The sequence below is a fragment of the Chamaea fasciata genome, unplaced genomic scaffold (genome assembly GCF_029207755.1).
Source record: "Chamaea fasciata isolate MVZ Bird 193981 ecotype frontalis unplaced genomic scaffold, bChaFas1.0.hap1 SCAF_5, whole genome shotgun sequence".
Taxonomy (NCBI): domain Eukaryota; kingdom Metazoa; phylum Chordata; class Aves; order Passeriformes; family Sylviidae; genus Chamaea; species Chamaea fasciata.
Window position 1 is genome coordinate 58,083,310 of NW_027094090.1, and position 17,004 is coordinate 58,100,313.

General features: G+C 40.8%; 1 protein-coding gene across 4 annotated transcripts in view; it reads right to left on the reverse strand.

Annotated features, from left to right (window-relative positions):
- DNM1L (dynamin 1 like) overlaps window positions 1–16,913 on the reverse strand; it is a 36,349-nt gene extending 19,436 nt beyond the window's left edge. For all 4 annotated transcript variants that reach the window (XM_066183849.1, XM_066183847.1, XM_066183848.1 and 1 more), the window contains exons 1-2: window positions 16,705–16,913; window positions 4,754–4,901 (exon numbers count right to left, since the gene is read on the reverse strand). In XM_066183849.1, the coding sequence (XP_066039946.1) occupies window positions 4,754–4,901; window positions 16,705–16,806 (250 nt within the window). In that variant the 5' untranslated portion in view covers window positions 16,807–16,913. The remainder of the gene's footprint in view (window positions 1–4,753; window positions 4,902–16,704) is intronic.
- Between the last annotated feature and the right edge of the window lie 91 nt (window positions 16,914–17,004).

Below are 17,004 nucleotides of genomic sequence, written 5' to 3' on the forward strand. Positions count from 1 at the left end.
CACTGGAAGTAGTGTAATTGAATGGGAAGGAAATCGGATGCTGTGCATCAATATTTTTCAGACTCAATTAAAGAATAACATCAGTTCTGAGACAGATTTAAGAAGAGACAACATATGCATCACCCATCTCAACTTTCAATTTTTTCAAAGTTTTTATGGAAATTTCATTACAAAAAAAACCCCTAACTTCTTATTGAGGGGTTGATGAATTCACAACTCTATTTTCCTTCGATCTCTGTACAACACCCTGAAAGTGCAAGCATCAAAACAAACTGGTGAAGATATTTTGGTGTGTGCCTCTTTGATACAAAATGCAGGTAGCAGGACAATAATCAACTCATCTGTTTGAAAAGCTTAGCTCATCAGGAGAGCTGATGTCTTGTCTTGCTCAGTCAAAGGTGTGTGTATCATCAATAGAAATATGATTCTGGATCTGTTAAAGAAAAATTTCTAAAACCAAGCTTTCATGCCTACTTTGGTGCAGGCACATGAGCCATGAAGAAAACATCATTAGGAAAAAGCTTTTGTTTGTATTTGTTGGTAAATAGGCAAAATGACGTACCAGTCTCCAAAATAAGTGCAAAATGAAAGGGTTTCTCTACTCCAGCTTATTTAACAGGTTTTATTTACTGTTCAGAGGAAATAAAGTAAAATGCACAAAGAGGAAGTATGTTCAGTATTGTATTGCTCATCTCCTCTTGAGTCTAAGGGAGTAAATGGAATCTAAGGGAGTAAAGAAAGGCTTAAAGCCAAGAAGAAAAATATACAGCAAGATACTGCCACTGTTAGATTTTAAAGATATGGACCAAACATCCCCTGGTTCTGTCCCTCCTCAGGAGATGATTTCCTTCTCACACATTGTCTTAGTCTTAAATTATTCTCTTTCTGGTGCCAGGGGAATTTATAGCCAGGTACTAGGCTTAGTTCTATGTATATATGTTTTTTTTCCAGTATTATCTACAAGTTTCTTAAAATAAATACTAAAAAGACACACTCAGGTCAGAGACACTGTACTTTAACTTGCTAACACCTACGGAAAAGTTTCCCAATAGATCTCACTTAATGGAAATAAGTTTTTTAGGAAAGGAGGAAGGATTTGCATTTCTGTAAATTTAACAATGCTCCAGGCAAGGAGAAAGTGTTTTAATTAGCCTACATTCAGCAACCCACTGTTCTGGTTTCCACGTAGAATGTTTTTTTATCACTCATTTTACTGGTAAATCAGTCTTGCCTCAGTCATGGTACTTTTTGGAGGCTTTTCATGCAATACCTTCAGAAGAATTAATCACCTGATTATACTAAAGATTAAATGCTAGATAAAGGCATGAAGAAATGATACTTTGGTCATGATGAAATCCAGCATTACACATTATAAGAAATTACTAAAACAGCAGCTATTAAGAACAGACAGATCCTACTTTTCTATAAGAAAACCACCACCACATCTCATGAATAAAGCAACAGTCTGTATTTTTTCTGGTTTTCCATATCCTGTAGTAAGACCTGAAAACCTTAATAAATACCCAGGAAAAGCACACACATTACTTGATTTTTCTCAGGACTGCCCTTCACCAAATTGTATTAGTTATGTCCTACTCTATAACACTCCTTTAATTTCAAGACAATACAAAGATGACTCATGCAGTTATGCATTTGTTTCCTCTCCCTTCCTAAAGCAATAGAAATGTTAAGTCATTTTCAGTGGGAGAAGCTGCTGGGAGTCAGAAAAGCCAGCACCACAGAGGATTTCCTGCAACATGGCAAGGAGAATTTCCCAAATACTAACTCTTGTACCATTTTCCCCATCCTTGGGGCCAACTAGACCGCAAGCACTTCTGAGGGAAAAGCTCTTCCTCTCTAGTGCTTCTACAAAGCCAAGCCCAGTGCAGCAGGCCACACTGTTAGGGAGCCAGGGGTAAGAGATTCCTATCTGAAGTGGAGAGCAAAAGGCTGACAAAACAGAGCAGATTTATCAAGTAAGGGATCTGTACTAACTACTCCTGTGCTCTGTATCAATTCTGTCTGTTCAGAATTTGAACAACATTCTGTTTCCTATCCTGGAACAGACCAAAAAAACTCTATAAGCATTTACTACCTGGCCACTGGTATGTTCTCTCTTATTTTCCATTTCTGAACTACCATTATAGGTCTTCACTGCAAGGCCAATTTAATAATTCACAAGGCCAGGCCCAGGTCTCTGCTAAGTGCTGCTTCTCTTGCAATTTGATCAGAGAACACCACATAGTGGTATCATCACATCAAACACACCATCTGTGCTGAATCACTAGAGGCCAACAATGAACAGCAAAAGCATGATGAGAACATTTCCTTCACATCAAACTATACACATTCTCTGCAGAATATACAGATCAGCCTGTTATAAAAATACAGAACTTCACATTTCATGGAAAATTCATCTCTGGGCTTTTCTGACTCTCTTGATTTATTGCAGTGATCACAGCACAAAGGTATCATTTGTCCCTCCCTAAGTGAACAGCCCAGCAGCCATAAGTGCTTTGTGTTAAAAACTGGGAAGCTTTCTGGATGCCAACACTCCACCAGAGGGAAAATTAAAGCTTGGAAGAACCACAGAGAAGCAGCTATTTTGAAATGGCTATGTTAATATATAATGCCAGTAGAGCAAACATTAGGGTGGATGCAGGTGACAATCACAAAAGAGAAGTGAGAGTTGTATAAAACTATCTGTGTGCACAGAGAGCTCAATGCCAGCATTCAGAAAGCAGCATGCCAAGACTGATACTCTCTTGTCCAACATTCAACTTGTAAAGAAGAAATCCCTCATCTGGATAAAATCCTTTTCTGCAAGACTATATCCCTCTGGGAAATCCCAAATCCATATTCAACCCTACCTAAACATCTACCCATTACAAATCAAATTACCTCTAAAAAAAGACCTCTAATGGCACTTATTACAACATTACACAGCACAGCCAGGATAAGAGGTTGTCAGCTTTGTTCTTTCCAAGCTACTCGATCCCATCTTCTCAGATGCAACCCCACAATCTGAACATAAGTTAAACCAGGTCAGTGACAACACCATTTATACCACAATTTGCCTGAATTTTGGAGAGAAGAGATATTTCACACTCAATTGGCAAATCACAATTTCTGTTCTGATCAAATTTCTGTTCTTACCAAACAAGCCCACATCTCTCAGAAGAACAAGGTGAGATTATAACATTAACATCTTATATATTGATTGCTTTTCCCAAAAAAATCTAAGTGGGCATAATAAATAATAATTTAGCCTAATATCCCTATGAATTTTAAATTTAAAATGCAAATCCTCAAATCAAATACAACCTAAACCAAAAAGGCTCTGCTCTCAGAATACTCCAATCAGAAAACCTCCTTTTACACCTGTGAAGTTGCAAAGAAGAACAAAATAATATTTTACCCTACAACTCAGAATCCAAGCATTCTGAGAAGCTGTAGAAATACAAACTATACACTGCATAGTACAAGCAAAGCAAAATTGCATTTAAAGACATCAAACATGCCATCTCTAAAATGTTGCACAGAGATTGAATTCTCCACCCTTTGAGGTTTTCAGACCCAGACAGATGAAGACCAAACAAACCTGGTCTTGACTTCAGAGCTGGCCCTACTGAGGAGAAGAGATTGGGACTAGAAGTATTCTGAGATCATTTCCAGCCTGAATTGTCCCTACAATTCCTCACATGGTTTGCAGGCTAATTGTTATGAACTCTGTGTTCTCTGCTTATTACAGTAATTAAGACTGGAGCTTAAATCTTTCAAACAGCACAATATGAGTAACTGTCCTTCAGAATGCAAAGGCCATAAATATTACAGGAAAACAAATACTGTAAAGAACTTCTGATACCTTGACTTACTATTGGTGCAAACAAATAAACAAAAATTTGAACACAATGAGAATTAATATTTATAGTCCCAAGTTTATCATGCCAACAAAAGCCTGTGCAGCTGTTAGTGTCTACATAAGAAACCTAAGGTTTATCTTACAATCAGAAGGTGGATATGCCCCTGCTGCTCCTTCCTAAGATCAGGAGCATTAGTTGGCATAAAATGAGCACTGAAACTCCCAAGGGACAATTGAGATCACTTTCTTGATCTGCTGAAGGATAAAATAGAGGCAGTACAGAAGACAAGCTTCAAAGCAAACAGCTTCAGAACATTTAAAGTGCTGTGCCTGATGCACTTGGGAGTCTCCCAGTGCAGCCCAGTAGGGTAGCATCTGCAAGCTACAGAACAAGTATATTCTGTATTCAATTCTGTTTGCATCTACTACAAGTTCATTTTCATTTCTCCTCCTTCGTCTTCATTCAGAACTTACCTATTTCCTACCCTCATTCTAAAAACTCTCATACTCATCACCCTCTCAATGAAACACTTTATTTATACAGCAAAAGGGGAGGGGATGAAACACACACACAAGAAAATCATGTTCTCTACACTCCAGACAATTATCTTTACAACTGAAATGCTTTCTTCAGCCTGTTTTTCTCAAAAGAAATTCCCAAGAATAGGAAAGCTTAAAACATTAAGGTTATTTTGAATATCCAAAAGATTTTGACTTCATGACATTTGCTAAATGGAAAAACCAGATGTTCAAACAGCTGTGTTTTCTTCCAAGCAAATTTTAAAAAGCATACTAGAGTTTTACAATTACAGCAGCTGATTTTTCATTTAAAAGGACAAGACTTGAATTCTCTTTCCAAAAAGGCAAAGCACATTCTTGGATGACACTCACCATTTTCATCTCCAGCTCCTTTGCGCCCGTCCTCAGGGGCAACGTGCACCAGCTGCAGGATGAGGGGTCTCCGGGTGACAACTCCAGTCCCTCGTGGGAGCAGATCTCTCCCCACGAGACTTTCCAGCACAGAGCTCTTCCCACTGCTCTGAAAAGTGAAATACAGCCACATTACTTTCTGAAATATAAAAACGCTGTGATGTTTGAGTTTGCTTTCATCTGGCCTGCGAACAGCACTCTGTTTCATCCTGTGCTATAGGGTGCCTGAAGGAGCATATGACAGACTCCCTGCAGGCACAGCAGTGCCCTGCACAAGCACTCAAGGACACAAGTCTGCTAAGAGCCAGGAACCATCTAAACCTGCCTGGGATACTCAGAGCAGATCTCTACCTACATGGTTTCTAACTGTCCCATGGCTTTTATCTCCTAAAGTTAAACTAAACTCATAATAGGTTTCAGAAAAATTCATCTCCTATGTAACTTCTTCTATATCAAACTCTCAAATATCAAACTCTCTCAAATATCAAACTCTCCCGAAACATTTCTGGAAAAAAAAATGCCTTTCTTTGTAGTGCTCAGAAAGAAATTTGATGTCTTATACTATGTCATTTTCTAACATCTTGAAGTTAAACTGCTTTGTAAACTGAGGAATTTAACCCTCTGTTAGCACTTCATAGAATGAACAAGGGCTGGCTGTATTGATACCAACTGCAGCCATTACACAAACATATTATTAACTATGTATACATTAGACTGCTACAATGTTATATTCCTTTCAGTTTCAGGTTTGGTTGGATGGGGGGCTGTTTGGGTTTTTTTGTTCGGTTGGTTTGGGGTTTGGTTTTTTTTTGTAATGCATCGTATCAGCTTGTTAAGTACAGACATTGCTTTACACCCTAAACATAGAAACAAACCTTGTTTCATGACATCCCACTCTCTCTCTCTCTCTCTATAGACTTAAGTCTTTACATACCAACAAACTGTAAAAAGTTGGAAAATACTTAAAGGCTGTGAATTACAAATACTCTCTGAGAGACTACATTTAAAACGTTCTCCTGCAGGACTTTTGTATAAGATTCACAACTGGTCCAACAAGCACCTGTGAAAGCCTGGGTGTTAAAAGCAATTTCAGACAAATACCATATTAAAACTAACAATAAAAAATAGACCCAGCTATATCAAGATAATATTCAACCTAATTGAGAAGATTTGATCTTTTTAATAATACTGTATTAAACTCTTTCAATTTTCAGCAGCTCTAAGTCTACATAGTGATGCCATGAGAAAACCTGCTCTGACAGTCATTGCCACCATCCAGGAAATGTTTCTGCAATAATTCTCTTGTTAAAAACAAACAAGCAAGAAAACAAAACCAAAAAAAGGAAACCACCAGATGATGCTTCTGACAGCTGGAAAGTGCATTATGTAACTGCTACAGAACCTCCACTAAGCCTACCAGTTCTGAAGTAACAGATTTGAGACTTCAAGCAAATGCTGAGTATATAACCTACATAATATGATATACAAGAAGTGATGAATATCCTTAAATCTCACAAATTTTGTGACATTAAGTGACTTTTTGAAACTCAAAAGCAGATCAGAGGTCAAGCAACACGTTACTATCAGACAGCACATTCCTACTGGTGCAGTAAAACAAGGCACAAATATATTGTATCAGAGCTTTAAAACCGATTGAAATAGGGCTTGTACGCAGAAAAAAAAATAAAATAAAAGGCCAAACCCCTAGAAAGTTTCAACAGTAACAAATGAAAGCCTTTTTTTATTGTACCACTTCATTGTATATGCTTTATGGCACAGAAATAAAGAGATGTTTTATCAAAAATATCATTTGTCACAATGGGAAAATAACACACCAATGCAGATTATGTATATTTTTCAATTCACATTTGACATCAGTGAGATCAATGGTCTAGAAAGACTTGGAAAAAGAGCAGGGTTAAACAGAAATACAGCCTTATTAAGATTTGTTTTTCATTCAAAAAACTCCCCTAGAAAGTTATTAATAATTTTCTTCAACTGTCCTTCTCCAAATCAACTTTGGGCACCTTCCCTGGAAGCAGCTTGTAACAGACCACTGGGCACTGAACTCTTATCAAATAACTTAAGAACAATGTGACCAAAAGGAACTGGGTCTGCAAGCCTCCCTGAGAGAGTTCCTGTTCCTGCCCACTACTGAAAAACTACTGATATTATGGACTGTGAAAAAACAAACTTCACAGAGACAAATAACAAACCACTTCTCAACAAACTTACTTAAAACAAGAGAAATGCCTAACCAAAAAAATGAGAGATGATAAAGGTCAATCTTCTGCATTGAAAAAAAAAACCCAAAACAACAAAGACCAGTACTTCATTTATCAAAATTATTTCAAACATTAAGAGGCATCTGGATGTGGCATTTGGGGATATGGCTTAGGGGTGATTATGCTGGGTTGATGTTACGGTTGGCCTAGGTGATCTTGAAGGTCTCTTCCAATCTTGATGAGTGGTCTCTTGAGCAAGATTTTCTTAGGCATGGGAAAAATGATCACTCAGTCTCAAAAGGCTGGAGATCAGACTTAGATGAAGTGGCTTCTCATGAACATATAATCCAAGCACATAAAGGATAGTAAGAAATAGCTGGAATCCTTATCAAGAACCTCACCAGGAAAGGGCAAGCTGCTGCACACTGCTGCTCTTCAGCCCTTCCAAAGGAGTGGTAATGCAGGAAACTAAAATGGGAACACCAAGGTATGCGTGGAAGCAAACCATTGTGTCTTACAGCACTCCCAGGTGTTGGGAAAGGTGAGACAGGGAAAGCCTACAGATATGATTGCCTGACAAGAAATACTGAAAATATAAAACCTGTGAGTGAAATAGAAATGAAAGCTAGCTTTGAGATGTAGGCAGGGCAGGCAGGAAGACAGCGATTAGTTGGTGATGGGTTGGGTGATAACAAACAAAGGGGCTCTGGGGAGTAGCCTGGTCAAGGTAGAAAGTAGTCTTTGGAGTTTAGAATGCAGATTAATATGGTAATATAGTAGTTCTCATAGGCTGTATGCAAAGTTTGTAGGTTTTGTATCTCGCGGTGGTTGATTAATGTAAAGTAGAATATTCAATAGAAAAGGAGATATAATGTATTGTAACAGGGTCCTCGGCCCCTTTTTTTGCTTTCACTTCATATCCCTCTCTCTTGCTCTCACCCTTTTACCTCTTATCTCTCTCTCAGTCTCCTTGGGGCTTCCCTTCAGCCGAGGCTGATGGCTGAAGGCAGACCCCTTTTTAACCCACGACCCTTGCAATAAAACCTCGTGTTTCTATACGTGTCTCAGATTTGCAGAGTTCCCTGTTCCCTGCCGTCCTCAGATGTCCCTACACTCAGGGACCTCTGTATGGGGAAGGAATGATCTGGATTCTTTGCAAGCACATTAAATGAAACATTACAGTCCTCCATGCATCAGGAAATTCTTTCAAATTGCATTACACTCCCAACTAAAGCAATCTGTTGTTGGAACACAATTATCTAATGACGCACTTCTTAATCTGGACTCCTCAGCATCCATTACCAAGACCTGTCTGGGAACACGGGGAGGAAGGCAGTGAACACAAAGCTGATTTTGTTCTGCCAGTGAGGGGCAACAAGGGATATGGGTCTGTTAAGAATACAAAGTCAGTTCAGTCAGTCCTTCATACCACAAATGTAAACAGACGCTACTACCAGATCACCAAAGATACCATAGAAGTTTTGGGTGAGTCTGTAGAAGCAGCACACTTGTTTAGCCATGTCACTGAAACGCACAATTTTAAGCATGGACTGAACTCCATAAATTCATTTAACAATGGGTCCAGAAAAGCATTAACAAACTCTAACCTTTAGTAGCAGATCAGGCAAATTATCCTCTGGATATTTCTGATCCTAATTTGAAATATCTATTAGCTGTGCTATCTAGAGGAACAATAGAGATTGCTCAGAAAAAAAAAGGGGGGGGGGGGGGGGACAAATACAGGAATATCTTGTGTCACTCCTTTAACCTTTGTGTCAAACTACCATGGCTGAGAGTTTTACACTCTGCTCTGTCAACCACCATTAACCTCACAGGGAAACACCTGAGTCTGGAGGATGCTAAAACTATTTTCCCCCAAAGTACTAAGATAAAAAGAGATGATGCAGGCAGGACTTCAGTATTTTACATCACATGTGCTGCTGGAGTGTGTTAAAACCTTCCCAGCATTCTCACTGCCTCTGTAACACCTGTATGTTCATCTTTGGGTTAGATTAATCTGAAGATGATGTTGACAATCAAAGATGAAGGGCACTCACCGGGAAACAATTGTGCACTTATCCTCCCAAATTAAAAAGCTGCAAGCTGTAAGAATTGTGATCCATTCGAAATAACCAGCACTTTGATTTTTAACACTCCTCATGAGGTTGCTTTGCTTCCCTATCCTTCATTTCTTCTTTACTTATCCCTGCATGTTTCAACTGTGTGCACTTAAGTATCAAAAGGCATTTGCTCCCATCCATTACACTGATTCTTAAGAGAAAATGTGGGTTACAGTCTGCTGCATTACAAACCACAGTTTTAGAAATTCAGAAGCAGCACACAGCAAGTGCATGATTTTATAATCGTCCAGCCTCATTAACACCCAGAGATGTTACTTTCAAAAACCACTTTAGGGCCCTTGACAAGTCAGAGGGAAGAGACTATCTTGAAAATGCTGAAGTAACACTGTGAACAACCACTCACATTCATCCCATCCCATTTCTTTTTCTTATGCTATTTCCACATCCTCATTAGCATTCCTAACGAGGAATATCCTAAAGATATTTAAATTCCTATTTTAAAAGACTTGTGCCCTCCACCAAACAGAATGCAAAGATCTCTCCTCCATACCAGAAGAAGAGCCCTGACCCAGTCCTCTTGCACCACTGAGTTATTCTCCACTTTTAACCCCGTCCATAGGGACAAGGGCCTAGAAGACCCTGATGGCAAAGAAAGGACCAAGCACCTCAGCCTTGTCCACACCCCCTGCCCCTGGATCAGCTGTCATAGCCAGCAGCATGCCTGTGTGTCCCTCATTTCTCCTGTTCCTCCACTCCTGACCCAGTGCTGGAACTTCCGGCTGCTTCTGATGTCCCTACCAGTAACAGAGGCTTTCTCAGTACCATCTCTGCCCATGCAGGCAGGATTTTTATACCCCTGAGCGAGCTTGTCCTCATCTCTAGCTCCTGCAGGAGTCTGCAGTGCTGAGGCTGCAGGAGTTCCCCCAGCACTGCTCTCCTGAGACCTCCACTCGTTTTCCCAAGCAGCTGTATGGATTATTGCTTTGTGCTCCATGGGGCAGCCCTGGAAGGAATGCCAGCTGCCCTGTGATTCACTGTCCTTCAGTCACAGGCTCTCACCAATTAGCTCATTAAATAAGCAAAGTCTGCTCTTACTCTTAGGAAGTCCATCAAGTCAAATTAGCCCAAGAAAGCAAATTAACACAAGGCTCACCTGGAGTGTCACTGATGCACAAGAACCATCAAATTTCTTACAGTCACATGCCCAGGTTGTTGATTGTTGTGTATTTCAAGTACTGTTAAAATGATCATGGACTTGCATCAGCTGCAACAAATTTCCAGTCATCTTACAAGAATCCCCTGCTACCTTTGTCTACCTTTAGACTTCAAAATGTCTTTGTGGAGCCAATGCACAATAGATCATCTGGGGGAAAAGAAAACTTGCTAAGGAAACATATCCAGTAAACTACTGGGAAACTTTCAAAACAAAAATTACTTGAAAGGAGTATAAAATTTAGCTCACTGTTTTTGAACAGGGCAAACTGCTAAGTTTTTTTACTATTTCATCCAATAGGGGAAAAAATGCAAAGAACTTCTGCAACACAACATGGACTGATTACAGGACAGCACAAGAAAACAGAGGCAGTGACGCCAGAATTCCCTCTGGCTTCTGGAGTGGCACAATGCAAACAGTCAAATATGACAGTAAGGAACTGTGAAGTAGGACAGACTTCTCAATGACACATAATTCCTGAAGAGTTCTATTAAATAAAGCAATGCATCTGGCTTAGACATGTGAGATGAAATGGTGGCAATGCTGCAGTTTCTGTCATACAAGAAGTATCAAAGTCCTGCTGGTAAATCCTGCCCTTGGCAATACTTACATAGAGAATTTCCTACCTTTTCATTCTAAGACTGGGAAATAAAAATTAATGCACTTGTGCTGGAATCTCATCCATGAGGATATTACCCACATTGGTGCTTTAAAAAGTTATTTGCTGTAGCCATCCTAGAAGAGTTCAGCCCACTATAACTAAAGAGCAGCAGTATTATTTTTTTTTCTTTCCTTATTTTGCAAATACGAATTATTCTGGAATAAAAGGTGAGCACACATGCAATTTCCACAAAGGAACTGCTTTAGTTGGAACAGGTATTATAACAAAATTTTACTATTCAAACTAGGAATGCTCCAAGCTAGGCTGGTTCTAAACAGCTAACAAATTTAAAAATTTATTTACTAATCAAAAAAAGAATGTTAAAGCTATAAGCAGGCCAAATGAATTATTTTAAGACATTGTTTGAAACAAAATAACACTTCTGAAAGATGCAAAAGAGACAACAGGCTGAACACAACTTGAGCAAGCAGCAAAATCAGCATAATGCACTGCTCATTGTTGCAAAATACATGCAAGATCTTGTCCAGACTACAAGACTGTTGTTCCTGCAGGGCATTCCCCATTTCCTTGAACAGAGAGCTCTCCTGGATAAGTCAGGGAGACTCCAAGTCACAGGAAATATCCCCACATAAAACAGCTTATGTAAAACTAGTAAGGAAAGCCAGAACTGACACAGCTCAGGCAAAATTCTTCTGAACTCCCACATTTACACCATATCTAACTGTAGACATGTGCCAAACAACAGCAAATACAAAAACAATCAAACAGCAATGATTAACAGATGTCTTCTTCCACAGGACATCAATTCCCAAGGCCCTCCAAAAATTCACTGAAGAAAAAAAAATGCCTCATCTAAGTAGAAACAACTTAGAGACTCTCAGTTACATCATGGAACTGTGGTATTTGAAGATTCACATTTGCAAGCAAGATATCCTGACCTCACAAAGTACTGTGTATACTGCTATATACACGACTTGCAGTAAAGTGAATCAAAACAAAGCCAACTTGCATATTCAAATTTTGAAAGTTCTAAGCAACAGTATTATTAAAACAAACCCAAATCCCAAATCTCTAAGTTAGTCAACCTTCTGGCTGCCACATAACTTTTTTCCAAGAACTACACAGCCATTTTCTCTCCAGATTGTGACAAACAAATGCCTGTGCTGTTGTAATACTCTTCCCATCCATCTTCCTGAAAATATCTTTTCTTTGCACTGTGCCCCCTGGAAAATATACAAGATTCAACTGGTCTAATTAAAACACTGGTTTTCCAAGGAAAACAACCGCCAATCACAAGATGAAGAGAACCCTTGCAGTAAAGCATCAAAACAAAACAAAGCACACACACAAAATAAAAAAAGACTTCTTTATCCACATCCTTCTACAACTGTGAATTCTGTGCAGACTCTCCACTCTTCCAAAATAACCAGGTATTTGCAAACAAGAAAATTAATATCTTCTCTAAAAGGTGTTTAATAATGCTTTCATAGTAAGAATCACAGAATGCTAAAGGACCAAGTTCTTAGACCTATCATTTTATTTTAATTCATACGAAGTCTGCAGATGGAAACAATGAAACTGCCATCCTTTCCATCACAGAAACCTCCAGGACACAAGAAGTTCAGCTGCTCAGAAGCACAGGGAGCCCATCAGAGAAAAGAAACAACACAACACTAAATGTTGTTTGCACTGTATCACACCAGCAGCAACATTTAGATTATGTCTGGTAAATGTAAACAGCTAATTAATGTCAGCCTGGCTTTGCTGCTCGTCTGAAACAGACAGCAGAACAGTCAGGGCATGACTCGACAGGAGCAAAGGATGGCAAAAAGGAAAACAGTTACACCCAAAAGCAGAGACTGTAAATGTCAGATACAAAAACAAAGGAAAAAACCCAAACGAAATCAGGAAATTTTTAAAACATTTGGGAGAAAAAAAACCCATCCCCAGCCAGCACAGAAGCAATGCTCTGGCTACATCCTCTATCCAAATGTATACACAAATGAGGTTTTGGATCCGCTTGAATTGCCAGGAAAGATCCTTGGACAAAACAACAGCAACAAACACCACCAAAGAAAAATCAGAACAAACAAACAAAACCCTACAAAAATCAACCCAACAATGCAGCAAGAGAGGAGTGAGGAAAACACGGCTGTGCTTGGCATGGGGTTTTCCTGGTTGCTTGGTACAAACTGGAGTATCCTTCACCTCAAAGTGGCTCTTTGCCAGCACAATGTAGGCTACACTGAATGAGCAAAGTGGCTGAAATTTCTGTTCCCCTGCCAGGGAAAGTCCCAGAAGCTCTGCAGAGCACCTGAACCTTCAGACCAAGGTGCCAATCTCTCTCACATGGGATGCTCTGACAGCATCTGCTGCACTCATTTCCTTATCCCACTAGCCAGGACTGTACATTACCTTCCCATTGCTGTCAACTTCCTAACAGCCAAATTACCATTCCAACTAATTACCTTACCAGAATATAAATTTATACATATTCACGTGCTCAGGCTGTGACTTCAGATCAAGAAACCTTCCACTTTACGATAAAAACTGGGTTAGCAGTAGCAGCCAACATGATACTTCCACCAAACAGTAAAAAAAAAAAAAAAAAAAAAAAAAAAAAAAAAAAAAAAAAAAAAAAGGAATAAAGGTAATGCTCATTTGTGAGCCAATCCCAGGGGAATATCCAACAGATGATGGATATTAATATTAAATACTGTAAACTAAATTAAACTATACTATATTAAACACTGTAAACTACACCTGCTCATTTAAAGTCTCAAAATGGCATTGACAGAAGACTGAGCAAAATATAAAATCTATAAATGCACACATGAAAGGTCACATCCAAAATCTCACCTGTGAATTCCATCAGCTGCTGCATCAATTTCACTACAATGTCTCTACTTGAATTAACACTACCAAGTGCAAATAAAGCCCACAAGGGGATTTTATATCAGTATTAGAAGAAATTTGCTACAAAGCTGACACTGAAGTTTGTATAAAACAAGGTTGATGGCTACTAAAAATCCCAAACATACTCCAAGAATTAATGGCACAAAAAATAAATCAAGACAATTAATTTTTACCTACTTCTAGGCAGATATTTTGTGGTCTGGCTGGTTTTCAATTTATTCCAAATCTTATGCCCACTTTGGTAGTGTAGACATTTAATTTTTGTGATACCACCTATCCAAATCAAAGGCCATAATTAACCAAATTACTTTTTTCCCCCTTGGCTCCTTTCACTGTAGTCGGAATGTGTTTGGTTGAGGCACTTCAATCCCACCTTTTTCCCCCCTAACAAATACAGTGCACAAAGTGTTGGTATGAACCAGAACACTGAGTATTACAGCACCGCTGAACAAATATTTTTATATCATATTCCTAACCTGGACACTTTTTTTTTTTTTGCACTTCAGTCACACAGTTCTAAAAACAGAACTGGAATACTGAATTGGCGAAAAAATAGAACACCTCTCCAGGAATGGCAGCAAAACCCTGAGACAGTGAAGATAAACTGGCAGTGTGAAGGTGTCCTCTGAGTTCTGCCAGCACAGTCCCCAGTTTTCTTAAATGACCCTGTGCTACGATACAGAAATAACTCACACAATATTTATGGGGAGAAAGAGAAGGAATTCTCATGACTGAGTGGCAGGAAGTGGCACTACAAGTGCAAGAGGCCACATCCAAATGAGAAAAATTTACCCATAAACAATCTGCAATTAGCACCAAAATGTGTCTAGAAAGGGGAAATTTCAATCGCTCAGGGCACAAGGCAGGGAGCAAACAAATCTCAAACAACTGAGGTGAGGGAAACGAAACATGGGAAACAGAAAATATTCACAGCTGAATTAAGGCTTATAAACAGCTTCTAGTTCTACACACTCCAGAAAAGAAAGAATTAACTTAATGGACAGAAGGAAAAGTGGAGAAAGACACAAGCACAAAACTCCAAAAGGGTAGAGAGAGGGAAATAAACAGAAAACTACTTCAAAAAGCATTTTTCCTCTCCTTGCTGAATATGTAAAAAGGTCATTTAAAAAAAGCAACTGGCAAATTGGAAGAAAAAAAGGCATAACTCAATTAACAGAGAATTACAGAAACCTTAACTGGCAGCATTTGCTTCCTACAAGAAAAATGGAGGAGAAAAATTCAAGACTGTTTATTGTGAATATTACTCAAGGATGAAAAAGCAAAGACAGCAGATGCCAGTGGGCTACAGACACATCAACTGTGTGAACAAACTTAAAGGCCACAAAGAAACACGACTGTCTAAAAAGCACATGTGAGGAAAAAAAAAGGAAGCAAGCTACAGGCAGCAAAACTGTCAGCTCTAAGGCCATATCTAAGACATCTCCAGGAATCTGGACTCCAACAAACTAACTTCAAATTAATAGATTAATAGCATTTTATTTCAACTAAAACTGATTGCATAAAATAACCATCTACAGAATTACTATGGCAGTAAAGACTTTTTTTTCTTCCAGCAACCCTGACTAAAACAAAAAAAAAATCCCAAGATACAGCTTGCTGGATATTTTACTATATGTTTTCCTGGAGTCCATAAAGGACTTTGTTTGGCATGACAGGAAATTTCATGCTAATTCACAGGGGTTCATAAATCTCCTGAATACAGCACTGAATAGATATTGATACTGATGGGGAGACTACTGAAGGCAAAGACATGTCAATGCTGTTTTAACTCTCAGTATTTACCTATGGAAAGTATTTGCACATAGGAAAAGGTAACTGGGACAGAGCTGTTAAAGTATTTTTAAAAATGACACTTCAGTATATTTCATGGAGTGAAACTGAAAAAAATACTTTTTTGATCTTACATAGAAAAATGCCATTGCCTTTACATATACAGCTACTGTTTTAAGTTATTAATAAAAATCCTAAGTGCAGAGTACTTGGCATTAAAGTCTTTGGCGAGCAAGCTACTGTCAAGGAGCACGGGCACATTCAATAGATATTTAAATGTCACAGAAACAAAAGGAGAGATCCATTAGCTTCAAGTTTTACTTCTGTTTAACCCTTCATCTTCTACTCCCTCGTGACTCTTGCAGTTGTGGTCAGGCATGTTCGGCTGCCAAAAGTTCCGCTGAAGAGCAGCATCCCATTCGGAGAGATAGGAAAGGGTCTGGGCTATCTCCGTGCCCAGGAGCGCTACCGTGCACGTGTGGCAACTGTTGCAGCCAACAGTCCCCGGCCTCGCCTCTCACCTTCACTCCTCATCGCCAGCTAAGGCAGAGTCCAAACGGCACAGGAACCCGGGCGAAATGAAAACCATCCACGCCTGCAAGACGCCGTCCCGCCGCCACATCCCTTTTATTCGGCCCCGGCTGCGCGGCCGCTGTCGAAGAAGGGAAGGCGCGGACCGAGCATCGATGGCGCTCACGCTGACGCACCGGGGCGGCCGCCGCTCCTCGGCTCCCCCGACCCCACCCGCAGCCCCGGTGTGCGGGCCGGAGCCATCCCCGCAGCCCCGCGGAGCCCCCGTGCCGCCCGGAGCGCTCCGGGAAGCGCCGAAGGGCTGCGGGCGGCGCACGAGGCGCTCCCGGCGCAGCCGGGCTGAGGCAGCGGGGCGGCGGAAGGCGTGCGGGGGGAACGCGGGCACCCAGGGCGTCCCGCCCGCCCCGCCCGCCGCGTCCCCCCGTGCCCTTGGCGGAGGCAGCCGCGGGTCCGCGGCGGCGGAAGCGCCATGGACACCCCGACCTTGCCCTCGGGGCGGTGAACGCCAGCGCCCCCGGCCCGCTCCGCCTCACCTGCGTGCCCACCACCACGATCTGCGGCAGCTGGATGATGTCGGCCCCCACCGTGTTGAACACGTCCTGCAGCTTGTTAATGACGGGGATCAGCGCCTCCATAGCGGCGGGCGAAGGGACGGGGCGGGCGAGGCGTCGGCGGGCGATGGAGGCGACGGGCACCGGCGGCTCCCTCAGCCGCCCCCTGCGCCTGCCGCCATCGGCGCCGGCCCCCGCGCACGGCCCGGCCCCCGGCAGCCCCTGCGCGCCCGCCGCGCGCGCCGCCGCCGCCGGGCACCATGGGAGTTGTAGGCCGTGGGC